General features: G+C 39.0%; 2 protein-coding genes across 9 annotated transcripts in view; both read right to left on the bottom strand.

The window, feature by feature from the left end:
* Positions 1-15000, bottom strand: part of LOC135204145 (SKI/DACH domain-containing protein 1-like) — a 177677-nt gene that overhangs the window by 53303 nt on the left and 109374 nt on the right. For 2 of the 8 annotated variants that reach the window (XM_064234162.1, XM_064234158.1), the window contains exon 1: positions 9874-10029. The exons of 2 other annotated variants lie outside the window; for them this stretch is intronic. Coding sequence is in view for 1 of the 6 variants with exons in the window: in XM_064234156.1 (XP_064090226.1) it covers positions 8602-8685 (84 nt within the window). In the remaining 5 variants the exon portion in view is untranslated. Of the gene's footprint in view, positions 1-8601; positions 9008-9221; positions 9824-9873; positions 10030-15000 lie in introns of those variants that run through there. 4 more of the 8 variants (XM_064234164.1, XM_064234159.1, XM_064234156.1 and 1 more) reach the window with 4 other exon arrangements.
* LOC135203949 (dentin sialophosphoprotein-like) overlaps positions 8968-15000 on the bottom strand; it is an 11480-nt gene continuing 5447 nt past the window's right edge. The window contains exons 2-3 of the mRNA XM_064233879.1: positions 10206-10350; positions 8968-9120 (exon numbers count right to left, since the gene is read on the bottom strand). Coding sequence (XP_064089949.1) covers positions 8968-9120; positions 10206-10350 — 298 coding nt within the window. The remainder of the gene's footprint in view (positions 9121-10205; positions 10351-15000) is intronic.

Raw genomic sequence — 15000 nt, 5'->3', positions numbered from 1 at the left:
ATTAACCATATGTAAAATGAAAACCTCTGAGTCTAGTATTTCCAGACCCCTAAAAGATGAAAAGCTATCCGTCTCAGATTTTGACTACACATGAAGTAAGAGTAGCTTCAGTCAGTGCCCAATGAATGACGCCCTCTGGGGAGCTACGAAGAGGCTGAGAGGGGACACCGAAGACTAGTGAAGAATAAAATCATAAAGATACGACCTTCAGAAACAAGTGGATTTTTTAGGCTTACCTATCACTGAACTTAACACCAATAGGAGACACGAGGTAAGAAGCTAAGTGATTTAGTGAAATGGATGAAAAAAAGATAAATTGCAATAGGAAGCAAAATTGCTATCGTGAGCAATAGACACTGCTCTACAATTAATGAGGGAAGGATATTGATTGAAATGATAATTAGAATTTTGGAGGGTGAAATTGCAGACATCAGTAATTCTTTAATAATTTCTGGTAAAGCAAAAAATGAATAATAAACGAGACAAAAACCTGTACACAAAAAATCTACTTTGGCTTTGGTCCAAGCAGTCTGGACAATGACTAAGCGGTTTGATGACCAGTTTCTACCATCACTATAAAAACCCGAAGCAGTGCTATTCAACTACTTCAGGTTAGGTGCCATATTGTGATACTGATCTCAACAATGGAGTCGTACTCTTCTTACTTCCGATGTCTAATCTGAGGAATTATGGACAAGGGTAATAAGGACAATAAAAATCTGCCATTTTGCTAACGTAGGTCTGCATTCAAATGATTATTTTCACCAAGTGAAAAAAAGGAAAAGTGCTTCGTTGCATTCAGGAGATAACTGGAGTTCATGTTTTCTCAAAATATTTCTTAGCTTTTGTATCTACAACAAGTTCCAGTTTTTCATATAATAAACCACACTTTTGCAAACATCCCATTTATCCACTCATATTAAAGGTTAGCTATTCATCCGATCACCTTCAATAAACAGAAAAACCAGCAGCACAAGATCACCTTCACAAGAAAAACTAAAACTTTGTGGATATGGTTTCAATGCCTACCAAAGCAGGTATGGTATTTGTAGTTTTATTTTATTTATTTATTCATTCATTTATTTTTTTTCTGAGGGATCTGGACTGTCGATAACAAACAACCAGTCTTGTGGAAAATATGCATTAATTACTCCATGAATGTTAAAAAGGCTGATGGAAGACAGGAGGAGGTTGCTTTGTGTAAGTACTTGAGAGTACATTAAATCAATCATGGCAGGATGAAAGAAGCTGAACCACAAAATAAATCAAGAACAGATAGCAAGGTGTGTTAAAAAATACTGGAGGGAAACGAAGTGCATAGACGGAAGCAAAACTGAGGCTGCATGACAAAACTGTTGAGCCAACTCTTCTTTATGGAAGAGAAGTATAGTTGAAAATTTAATGTAAATTTAATGTAAGTGAAAGAAAGAAAAAAAGTCGTGGAAACTGAGATACGTAAAAGTGGTAAAATGGTCAATAGTAGGTGAGACGATGGATTAAAAATGCTTTGACAAGGTTCAGTCACGTGGAAAGGAATGGAGGAGATGTTGAGGGAAAGAGGGTGTAATTCAGAAGTGTAGGTTCACATTGGGAAAATAGGCCTAAGGTGCTGAACTAATGGAGTGGAAGAGGTAGGCCTATGGGAAATGAAAAGGCCTTCATATCCAGGACGAGCAAGAGGAGGAGGATGCAGTATCTGAAAGCGGTTGTTCGAAATGCTGTCTTTAGATAGAATAATATTAAGGAAGTTGTCTGCACAGGGACTTCATCTGTGTTTACGAAGTTAGTTTTTTTTTCTATAGAACACTTGCCGTTTAAGAGGACGTTCAGTTAATTTACCATTTTCAAACCTACATTATAAATATATAACAGTATAATTATATATATATATATATATATATATATATATATATATATATATATATATATATATATATATATATATATATATATATATATATATATATATATATATATATATATATATATATATGTAAAAGAGTTTTTTCACACACACACACACAAAGTAACATCATAATGCGGAAGTTCCCTGTATAAGTTCATAGCGTTTTGTTATGTACCGTAACAATGACTGCCCATTCTGAATGATAGTAGTAATGTACTATATTATATATAATAAATAATGTACGTCTGCGCACATGGCTATTCAATGTAACCTTGAAAAATAAAATCAATGAAATATCAGGACATTGTAACTTCTCACATTTTGCACAGTAAGTATGTAAACAAGAGGGTGCCTGTTTAGGCATGAGTATGATATATGCATACATACATACCTACATACACACTCGCATATATATATATATATATATATATATATATATATATATATATATATATATATAATGCATAAATTGATAACCTGCTCTGATTATAGATGTACATACTACATTACTGAATAATATACAGCACAATACTGTAAGGTTATATACAAAGATACTTTAACAAATTATGTACTCACACTCATGAGTACGAGCGCGCGCGCGCATGAGCTTGCTTAAAACGCACAGTGAGAAAGGGCAAGGTCGAAGCTACTTTAACTGTGAGACAGAAAAGCTGTTAATATAGAAGCGTGACGAAGCATTAAAGAAGCAACAAGGAAGCACTGGAGAACGTGAGACAGAAAAAGGTAAGAACTGACGAGTACTACAGGTGTGTGTATATATATATATATTATATATATATATATATATATATTATATACCTAATATAATTATATATGTAATAAATATGATATATATATATATATGCATATATATATATATCATATATATATATATATATATATATATATAATACTATATTAATAATATATATATATATGCTATATATATATATATTATAATATATATATATATATATATATATATATCTATATATATAATATATATATATATATATATATATATATAAATTATATATATATATAGTATATAAGGATGAGGTTTCCTAGAAAAAACTAGAAAACAACTAAACGACATTCTGGTCGGAAGTGGTTTCAGAGGAAGTTTGTCCTGCAAATATCTCTCCGGAAATAGAATGCAGATAAGATGTCGTTCCAGGTCGATGAAGTGCATATTTTGAGGGGGTCCAAGACAGACAGACAGCCATATAGCTGACTGATGATGCAGAAAACAGAGATGACATAGTATATACCGAAGGAACATCATACAAGTGATGGAGGAGAGCGAGATTAGGGCAGGCGTTAAAAGGGAAAATAAGCAAGGACTGAAGGAATTACACTAGAATCCAAATCCCTCGCAGTATACTTATAGTGTAAATAACTGCCTAGAGAGAATCGATGTGTGTGTGTGTGTGTGTGTTTAAAGAAACCACCCCTAAACTGAATAAGAGTAATAACTGTTCTTTACTGATAGTGAGAAAACCAACTTAAGGAAAAAAGTTCTGAATTATAAGAAATGTGGCAACAGGGTAAGAAACAATATGACAGAGAGAGAGAGAGAGAGAGAGAGAGAGAGAGGCACAGCACATTAAAATGACTTGGTTCTTGCTGTGGTATACTATATGAGGATCTGAGATTTGTCAAGGGCTGAAATTGAAAGGTGGCAATGATCTCAGAATGATTCGAAGTTTTTGCAACAGCATAAGAATAAGGGAGCCAATGGTTTGGTGTTCGACAGGAGGAGAAACTTCTCTCGTTCAATAAGATGTTGAGGTGAATTGATAATCACATATATACTCAACATTTTGACGTTTGTGACTGATAGAGGAAATGAAAGGAAGCACGAATACCCAACGTTTTCCTGATTCAAGAGAATCCAAAAGGATTGTGCAGTAAGTATGAGTGTGGATCAAGAGCATAACAGCTGCAACGCAAGTTGACGTCATTCGATTAATTAACAAGCAAAGTGTGACTAGGCATGACAAGGAGTCCACGTTCTCTAAAACAACAGAACAGAAATTTGTTACAGTGGGTACAACTTTCAAGATCACTATCCCAAGGCTTAGTGGAAGCGGTTCCTTGATTCGTGAATTCCAAGCAGTGTATATGAAATGGGGAGAGTTTACACAACAGATAAAGAAAGACCATTGTATACCAAAGTGGTCTGGTGTGATACAGAGACCGTAGAGTTTATACAAAGATAAAGAAAGACCATTGTATCCCAAAGTGGTCAGGTGTGATGCAGACTCTGCAGACCTTACACAGAGATAACGAAAGACCATTGTATCCCAAAGTGGTCTGGCGTGATGCAGACACCGTAATACGGTCTAGATTCAGCCAGCCTTGTTCTGGCACGGGCTCTTGCTCTTCAACAGCCCGTAACAGCCTCCTTAAGCCAATAGAATAGTATAAGGTGCGTACTTATTGCTAAGATATGGGACGAAGTTGTTGGTCAAGAAAATGTTGACCTTTTGTAGGTAAGCAATATTACAGGTTATGGGGGGCGGGGCGGGGGGGAAGAGTATGTCGACATGGCTCCTACACAAATTATCAAGGTTCCTTGAAGTTTTGGCATCTCTGCACGGAGTTCTCTCAGTAATTTCATTGACTAATGAAAAGATCATGAAAATGAGAATGGTCTTCAATTTACCTGACTTCACAACAGGAATTTTAATGCAGTCAAATACACAGCACAATTTTGTGTGTATCTAGTTACACGCTTGAGTACATATATATGCATATATTTTAAACCTTTATTATACATAAACAGATATACCACTCTTGGTTCAATTCCTTCGTTATATTTACGAGGTTATGAACTTAATCATTTTTTTGACAGACTAAAGAATAATGGGAATCCGGTCAAAACTACTTAAGAGACAAGAACAGTAACTGATGTATCTCTGAAATTCTCTGGTGCCTCGTTATCCCAGATGACAGCAATAAATCACAAAGCACAAGAGTAAGATGGGCGAGTAAGCAGACAGGGTACAAAGCCCCACAAATACAAGAGACGAACTTGGTCTAACAATTACGGCATTAAATAGTGATTGGAACATAAGGTTTAGATTAGACCAACTTCTCACACTTATAAAGCCCCATGATATAACTAGAAGACTAAAACATATGACAAAAATAACACGAAGTATGAACACATAAGGTATATGGCAACTAAAACATGTGTAGAACTACGATTTTCACGAAAAACATTGACTTAACAATTGCTTGAGGGAAGGGGCGGTGGGAAGGGGGGGTGGGGAGCTGGACTCCTGAAGGAGTAAGAAAACTAGGCAGGTATGACCTCAGGTCAGGTATCACCCGAAATGATAGGTGAAAAAAAAATTACACCAATAAAGAAAAATAAAAAGAAGATAAAGAGACTTAAGGATACAGAAATGTATCTCTAAATTCCGTGAATTTTGCAAATGACGAAGAGCTCCTCAGAGAGAGAGAGAGAGAGAGAGAGAGAGAGAGAGAGAGAGAGAGAGAGAGAGAGAGAGAGAGAGAGAGAGAGAGAGAGAGAGAGAGAGAATCAATAAACATCTTAGTATGTTATGATCTGCCCGTTTCAAAACAGATACATTCACTCATACACACCCATACCTGTATATACAATGACTTACAATGATATACAACGACATACCTGTATTTATACACTTAAATTGTTTACAGATACAGATATCCGTATACAAGTATTTGTACATCCCTTAAAATTATCAATGCATCCTAACTAACCACGTATAAACACATGTCTATGTATAAGTATACATATGTGTGCATCAAACAAGAAGGAATTTATTATACCAATATAAATATTTATTATATAATGACTATTTCTCCGAGTACATAAAAGAAATAGAACATAGTTATCTTGGAGGCCTGAATCAGCAAAAGATGAAAACCGGCAAAAATTCAATTATATTAAAAATAAATAAATAAAGATCAGATATACTGATTTGCAACTCTTCCCCCTGTACACTAAATATAAGTACTCTGAAACTGAATATTGTTTATCATTATTATGTATAATATTTCTATAGAAATATGAATGGACTCATGTCTTCCTAGATGCAGCAATTACGTGTACTAAATGTAACGCTGTACTGTACATAACACCCATTTTGAATGCAATAATGTATTTTGACTTTAATATCGAATTGCTCATCAAACAAATCACAATCATCTACTTCCGCCTGGAGGGAATACAGTGCACGACCAGCAGAAGCAATAAAATACATCATAAATAACAAAGGTTATATTATGTCACTTCCACCATCATCATCATTCATGCATTTTCTGAGAGGTAAAGTTTGAAGGACCTTCTGTCAGCCAGACAGGGAAAACTAGACGTAGGATGTATTTCAAAACATGATGAAAGCATAAATTTCATAAATGAGGCACTGATATTTAAATAAAAAATATTACACACACACACACACACACACACACACATATATACTATATATATATATATATATATATATATATATATATATATATATATATATATTTAAGCACACACAGAAGCACATTTATATATATATATATATATATATATATATATATATATATATATACACACACACACACACACACACACACACATATATATATATATATATATATATATATATATATATATATATTGGAAAAGCTTTTGGACTGAGCTACCTTGTAATGGAGACCTTCACAAAGTGAACTCTTAGAGCAAGATGACTACGATGTTTCTTATCAAGGGCAAGATATTGTCCGACTATAATGCCCGAGGATTAAATGTCACGTCTATGCCCAGAGGCTAAGTGGGTATAACTACCTTCACTTACCTAAAAATCACAGCCCTTACTCAATAATGGTCACCACAATAAAATATATTTTATTCGGAATGAATGATGAAACAACCGTGAAAGGTAATAACGATATCTTGAGTTACCTATATCATATGGGTCTAAGGTCTCAACAAATCACCATTGACAATATAAACTTTTATTATTACCAATGGAATTGGCTAAACATGAGATTGTTAGCCTTCAACACACACACACACAATCACTCGGCCATCATCACCTAAGGCGTTCTTAGATAACCAAGTAACCTCGATAGCAAAGCGCAACATCACAACTAGGCCTAAATAACACTATCATTACTAGCGTAACGTCACAACTAGGCCTAATAAACACTATACTATAAGAAGTAAGGAGCTCTCGCAAGAATAACAGCGCCGCATAACATAGAATCGTCAGCTAATTCGGCAGGAGGAAAAATATGAAAATCACATCAGGCTCTGCGGTCTGAGAACTGCAAACACATCGACAAGTCCAAACGCCATTAAATTCCAATGATCGTAAAGGAGCTTCTAGGCGGGCTTGACATCAACCCACTCGCTTGTTGGCCATGAAGTTTAAATGCCTCCCCGAGTCGGCACATTAATATGCTATCCAACATCCTTATAGACATAAAGCCACTTGCATACATACACACATACATGTGCGCTACTCTCTCACTTTCCCTATCTCTCTCTCTCTCTCTCTCTCACTCACTCACGAACACAAGAGTGTATACACACCAGGCCGGGCTGTGTAACCAACGCTTATAGTAATCAATAAAAAAAACTATACTCTACGTTCATACACACACTCGCCGAGTTTATAAATAACCTATGTTATCCCAGCCACGGCGGGGGCTTTCCCCTACCCCCACACCCAACGCTTTTTAAAAAGAGGACGATTTTACTTCCTTATGTAACTAAATATGGATTTTACTCGGCGAAAATGTTAACGAGAGCCGTATACTCCACTAGACACTCATAATGGATCTGCCGAAAGGTTCGCTGTTTGCACAAAATCGGTTGCACTTGTCGACTAGTTGTCATTTCTAGTCATATACCCTCAGCCCCTATAAGAAATAAAATCTAAAAATAGTCTGCATATGACATTTTCATCTAGCAAAAGAGACTATATAGCAATGAGAGCTCCCCGAACCTGTCACTAAGAAGGGTCTAGCATAGATCGATAGTGTTATTAAGTTGTACGTGCCGAAAAAAAACATACACACACACACACACGGCATTTACTACGTACGTACGATGTGTGTGACGTAATGCGTTTCATTTATCTGAAAAGCACACACAAAATGTGCTGGAAAATACACGGGACGCCTTTAACATAAAATTGGCCTGCATTTTTGTTTATCGTGGAAGTCCTTGCATTATGTCATAATGTGAAGCTCCCTCAACGCTAGTCCCAAAGCCAATGGACAGCAGGAAACCTCGAAGGCATAGGCTAAGCCAACCCCTGGAATCCAAGGCTCACGTATTCCCTGGAATCGGGAATATTCGTAACCAAGAGGAGTCCCCTGACCGGCCATCTCTAACCAATCGAATCCTTAGGCGGCGCACATTCCCCTGTTTTCACACCTCGAAAAGGTACCATTCCCTAACCCCCAGTTGACATTGGCCGTGACCAAGACCTACAAGAATCTTCGCCATAGGCCGTGGGTGCCAACACAAGAGAGAGAACCAGAAGCGAAGGCTGGGAGAAAAGGCGAAAAAGAACGAGTTCCTTTGTATCAGGCATCCAACATGGCAGCCTTGGCCGTCCCCCCAAAACACTGGCGGAGCGCTGGCCAACTTCTCGCTCGTTCGTCGCCTGTATCTTTTTCACCTTAGGAATAATAATCACCTTTCCGCTACTGCTGCCCTCCGAAGCCTCATTTAAAGTTTGACCCTGTAGCTTTTTCGTCACGTAACGTAGCTGGTTGATCATTATTTTTGCACCGCAGAAATTAGGAATGGATTGGAACGATCACTAAAATTCTCTGGGAAGCTCTGCAGCTCTTTTCCTTCGCCGTTTTTTATATATTCGCGAGATACGGTTGCTTCTTCACTCTGCCATAACTAATACATTTTTCTAGCTAGTCTTTTAGTGGCTGGCTTCATCTCACTCTCACTCGCACCGATTTGTGTTTACCATGACACTTATTTATCATCACCATGAACCAAAAATGGCCGAATACTAGGAGAGGTTGCAGCGCGCATGTCTCTCATCTCAACTGGCGTCTGGCGATACTACAACTGGGGCCTCATTCACCCAGGCGCTGCGAGTACGAACAGCTGGTAACATGGACTCGCCCATCGTAGGGGAGTAAACTTGCGCAGATTCACCAACATTTGCCTTTTTCTCACATTCACCCACATTTCCCTGCCATCACCATTTTACGATAACATTCTGTATCACACAACCTACTCAAATAGTAAAGAAAAAAGCAAAGAGGATGAACAGCAATAAACGACATAACTTACCGATTCAAGATCCCTCCCCCGCACATTCAATGGCGCACTCACGCACTAGAGTAAGCTACTACGAAATGTGAGGAGGAATCTCGAATTTAGATAGGGGTTATTGGCGAGGTAATCAGACTTGTCATTGCTCCCTACACAAAGAGTATACTCTCCGTGTCCATTTCGAAGCGTTTCTACACTCTTTCAGCGATTCCTTTCAACGAGCAGCCCAAAAGAAGACATCGTCAACCTTAACGATGACGGTGACTTGGCAACGTCGCAAGTATTACTATGAGAAGAGCCTGTAAACAAAACAGGCGAACACCGACTTTATGTCACCAGTCAATAAGAACTTGATCACTGTACGCACTCGATTCAAATACGATCGAATATGAGCGGGGCCAAATGACAGATCTCTTCTAAGATGGCAGAAATACAAATGCGAGACGGAGGCAAGATGGGTTCTGTCAGACTAAGAAGTGTCTTAAGGTTGGGTGGCAGGCACCGCTGGGGTAGCAGCAGCAGGGGGAGGGGGAAGAGGAGGAGGAGGAGGTGTTGGAGGAGTGTGTAAAAGGAACTGTTGGGGGAGACGAGTATTGGCGGGGGTATTTTTATAAGCGGACTACTAAGCTCTGAACTGCTGCTCGTCTACAATAAAAGCATGGTTATTCACTTGATGGGTTCCTCTCGCCCTCGCCTCGAGAACGGAGACGATTCGGCAGGACCTTCCTCTTCAAGAATACGAAGTCACGACTTCGGGGCCGAGGCAAGGAAGGGCCTCCCGACACACACTACTACTACTTCAACCAGCTTTCTCACACCCCCTTTGTCTGCTGAGAGAGAGACCTGTGTCGTGCAGACCTGCGCAGACGCAGTAAGATGTCACACCACGAACACTTCTGAAGCTCGTTTCCGATCCCCCCCTTCCCTCCCTCTCTCCTCCAAATAACCCCTCCCCTCCCCCTCCTTTCTTCCACCTCCTTAACCCTCCTTGTGAACCCAAACCCCACGTGATACCCCCATTCTGTCCTTTCTCTCACTACTACTACTACTACTACTACTACTACTACTACTACTACGATTACAAATGTTGTTCATTTCTCTTTCCATTCTTCTGCTGTTACTACTACTACTACTACAACCACTACTACTATGAATATGAATACAATGACATATCACTTTTGAAGATCAGTCATCTAATAATAATAATGGTAAATGAACTGTGTTTACGATTATCGCAACAGATATTTGCATTCATTAAAGAATGAGTTCTAGGGTAAGTTTAATGAATGACCAGTCACGGAATACCTTTGCGATGAAAAAAAAAAAAAGAATAAAATGACGTAGGGAGCCATACCTACGCTAATTCACCCGTTAGGCCTAAATTTGAAAGTAACCACCCCCCCCCACCCCACACCCCGGAACCCTAAAATCATACATTCTCGGGGAATAAATTTGCCCGTAAAAAAAAAACCGGGGTTGCCACCGTCAACCCCCAACGCGACTACCCCTCCCCCCCTTCTCTCTTTTTTTCCCCCCTTTTTTTTTACCTCCTCCTCTTTTTCCTTTTTCTTCCCAAAACCCCCTATCTTCTTCCTCAATTCGTTTTGTCTCCCTATCGCAAATCCCCACAGCCATCTCTATCTCTCTTACCCCCATTCACCCCGTCTCTCTCTCTCTCTCTCTCTCTCTCTCTCTCTCTCGCACAACTCTTTCTCCCCCCCACTACACTCATCTCATTCCCAAACCCCCTCTCCCTCTCTGGTGGGGATGGGGCCTTGCTAACACATTGCGAGCCCCCCGCCCTTGACTCCCACATGGCCAGAGCCCCCCTCTACTCCTCCTTTGCCCATCTCTCTCTCTCGCTCTCTCGCTCCTCGCTCTCTCTCTCTCTCTCTCTCTCTCTCTCTCTCTCTTCGACGTCTCTTTGCTTACTCTTTGTAGTCTTCGTTCTTAACCTAAGTCACCTTTTAAAATTCTTCTTTTCCTAGACAAGTGCTCTTGTTCATTCAACTCCACCTCACCCTCCATTGCCCTTCTACTCGCCTCTTTACGTCTTCTCTCTCTCTCTCTCTCTCTCTCTCTCTCTCTCTCTCTCATATTCCTCCTCCTCCTCCTCCTTACCGTCACTCCTCCCACACTCCCTACTTCTCCCTCTCTCCCTCTCTTTCTAGCTCTCGCTCTCCCTCTCTACCTCCTTCCTTCCCTCCCTCCCACCACCCACCCACCTTCAATTCCTCCTCCTCCTCCTTCTGAAGGGTTGCTCATTTCCTCACATGTCGATAATTTACCTACTTACGACACCCATCTCGCGGCCCAAAGGAACGCGTCGGAGGATTATTCGAGCCCCCTTCTATTCCCCTTCTCCTTCCTCACCCCCATCCACCACCCATCCACAAAGTAAGGCTCATCCATCCTATTCCCCTTCCCCAAAGTAAGGATGTTCCCTTCGCGCCGCCCCCCACCCCCTTCTCTCTTCTCTCCCCCTCCGTCAGGTCAACAATGAGGCGAAGACTCAATCTTATTATTTACTTATTATCCTTCTGCATTCATGAAGCCAAAAGCGCCGCTCTCGAAGGTCCTGGTTGGCAGGTGCCTTTGGGGGCAAGAGCCCGTGCTGGCGAAAGGCCAGTTACAGCTCTCGTCTGCGAAAGCAACAACTTTCAGGAATTTTGACGTCGAAGAAGAAATCATCGACCTCAGGTTTTCAAGGTCACACTTACGACGGCGACCAGAGCCGAGCGACCTTTTATTTCTGGCCGAGAACAAGTGCGGTCGATATCCATCGATTTTTCTTCTCTTCAGACCCGATCAAGTATTGAAATCCTCGTTGTGTGTGTGTGAGAGAGAGAGGGACACTTATAAGTTAACACTCTCTTTCAGAGGATTATGGGGGCCAGATTTTACGCACGTAAGATATATATTTCACTGATGAGCTTCGTTCGTTATATATTCACAAAATAATTCGTGATATAACGTAAAGTTGGCTTCGACCTCAGTAAAGCAACGGGTACAGTTGTTTCATGAAGTTGTCTTCGGTCTCGGTAAAATGATTAGTACAGATGCTTCATATAACAACACTTTTAGGTACAACACTGCCTGGTATTTTTGGTAAAAAGAAACTTCACAATAATAATCATAATACTAATAATAATTTAACGTCTACAGTGTTCGAAAGTCTATGTTTCTTTACACAGTTATATACTTTAATATATAATTGTTGATTTTTTCACGAGATTGTGAATTTCTTAACAACAACAACATCAACAATAATAATAATAATAATAATAATAATAATAATAATAATAATAATTAATAATAATGGTGGCATCCAACTGTAGTTTGACACTGGTAGAGGAGCAGCCCTTCCCCAACCCCCAAATCTCCCCCCCGCCCCCCACCCCCTTAAAAAAATCTTGGTACTGTCCTCGATTCTTGTCGAAAGCGAACGACAAAACACGAAAGAGTAAGAGAAAGAGAAGCATGCAAGCACAGGCGCAAGCACAAAAAGCACGCACGCTCATTGCATAACTTTCTCTTGCCAAGAACACACCCGAAAGAAATCTAACAGCGACAACCCTGCTGCAATGAACAATCCCAGAATAACAAACTCCCTCCCCTTCAATAAGCGCTACTTGGGTGAAGCTTTGGGAATGGTGTGAACGAGCGCGCGCGCGCGCGATAGGACACACACATGCACGCACAAATTATTACCTTGGTGCGGTTGGAGCTTATGACTGTATCACGGAAGGGGCATTTTGGCAGGATAACAGACCTTTAGCTTGTGTGTGTGTGTGTGTGTGTGTGTGTGTGTATGTATGTAAGTTGTAAAGTGTGTGTAAATATATATATATATATATATATATATGATATATATATATATATATATATAAATATATATATATATATATATATATATATATATATATATATATATACGGCATATTTATAATCACTTACGTATATATATAATTATATAATCTATATGTACGTTGTATATATATATATATATATATATATATATATATATAATATATATCATATATATATATACACACACATATATATACATATGTATATATATATATAGTGTGTGTGTGTATTATTGTAAAAAATAGAAACATGCCTTAATAATACCTTTGAAAACGATTTCCAAAGGAATACCAAGACATGTCGAATACGAAGTTAAAAGAATAATCACTCCTCACTCCGTGGCTGAAATTCGGACCATGTGGTCGGCGCTTATTATCACAACACAAGTCATTCTACTAAGGGGGTACCGACGAAAATAATGCCAAAGTCATGGCCAGGCCCACCTGCACACACAATGTGCCCCTCACCTTCCTAATGCCTCCTCCCGTTTATACCTTTTTACCTCATTGGTGGGATCTTCATATTTATCACCTTCATAATATACATAAATTATGTCTACTATTTCCTTGAACGCTCTCCATTCTTCGGGTAACTCCTTAAAGCCTAGTAGGTTACTGCACACTCGGCAACACTCGTCAGACCAACCCTTCCTTCAATGACTGTGGGTTAATCTGTATTCCTTTTAGGATTAATCTATAATCCTTTCAGGATTACACGATTCTGTGACTTGTTTCTTTCGCTCCATTGCCAAGTTTCGTCATCCTCATCCTGAGTTTTTTTTTTTTTTTTTTTTTTTTCTGGCTCCAAAACTTCCTTCCTTTGAAAGCCCGAAGGTTTGTCGCTTCCTTTGTGGGAGGGGCTGGGGATTACACCTCATCCTACTTTCATTTCTTTGTTTGTTCGGCCCTGGGCTAGAAAAGGGTATTAGGTTGTCCGTTCCATTGGCCTCTGCTGGGCACTAGAATGCGCCTCAAATCCCCTGACAAGGTGATCTACCACACTCACCACAGTCGATTTCTAATGTTAAGTAATATCCTGAACCGTTATTAACAGATAACTGTGTACAGTTATTCAGAAATAACTTTCTACTGTTATTAAACGATCTGTGCAATCATACCGTTATAAAGTGATAGTATATACAATTATTAAGATACATGTGTACGCCTAATAGAACTGTGCAAAGTAATTAAGAGATATGTGTACAGTTATTAAGTGTCATGTGTACACTTAGAGATAACTGTGAACAGTTATCAAGTGCTGACTGTGAACAGTTATCAAATTATAACAATGAACACTAGACTATTTCTTAAATCCCCAACTTTGCAGGAAAATAATCACAAAACTTTACAGCTCATCCAAAATCGCTTGAACCATCTTATGACTTATCCAGGTTCATGCTAAGTACAGGGTGGTCCGACAGTCTTGTGACCCCTACCAAAGCGTACCAACAATTGAGGTACAAGTATTGCAATAATACAAAATACATATTCTGGATTCAGTTTATTCTTCTTACCCCTAAATATTATTTTAATTTTCACGATGTTTTGTCCTTTTATTGTTTAATTTTTTCTTATTTCAGATGGGTGAAAGCAAATAAACTGAATCCAGCACATCTCTATTACTATATTACTTGTTCTTCTAATGTTTCTGTGTTCATATTTTGTTCTATTGTTCTTACAGTGAACAAACTGAATCCAGGATTTGTATTTTGTACCTCTATTGTTGGTACCTTTTGGTGGGGATAACAAGACTTTCGGACCACCCTGTACAGGAAGGGCAAGCTAGGTACTAATTACTATTTAAATTCGACCTACACTGGACAAGGTATTGAATAAATAAAACTGTGACAGACAGAGAGGCTAACGGAGGCCTTTGCTGAATCTCCTCGAACACTCAAGAGGGTATAAGGGAGTATACGAAGCCACGG

Source organism: Macrobrachium nipponense, chromosome 44 (assembly GCF_015104395.2).
Source record: "Macrobrachium nipponense isolate FS-2020 chromosome 44, ASM1510439v2, whole genome shotgun sequence".
Taxonomy (NCBI): Eukaryota; Metazoa; Arthropoda; class Malacostraca; order Decapoda; family Palaemonidae; genus Macrobrachium; species Macrobrachium nipponense.
The sequence above is the reverse complement of the archived record's forward strand: the minus strand, read 5'-3'. Positions and strand labels throughout refer to the sequence as shown.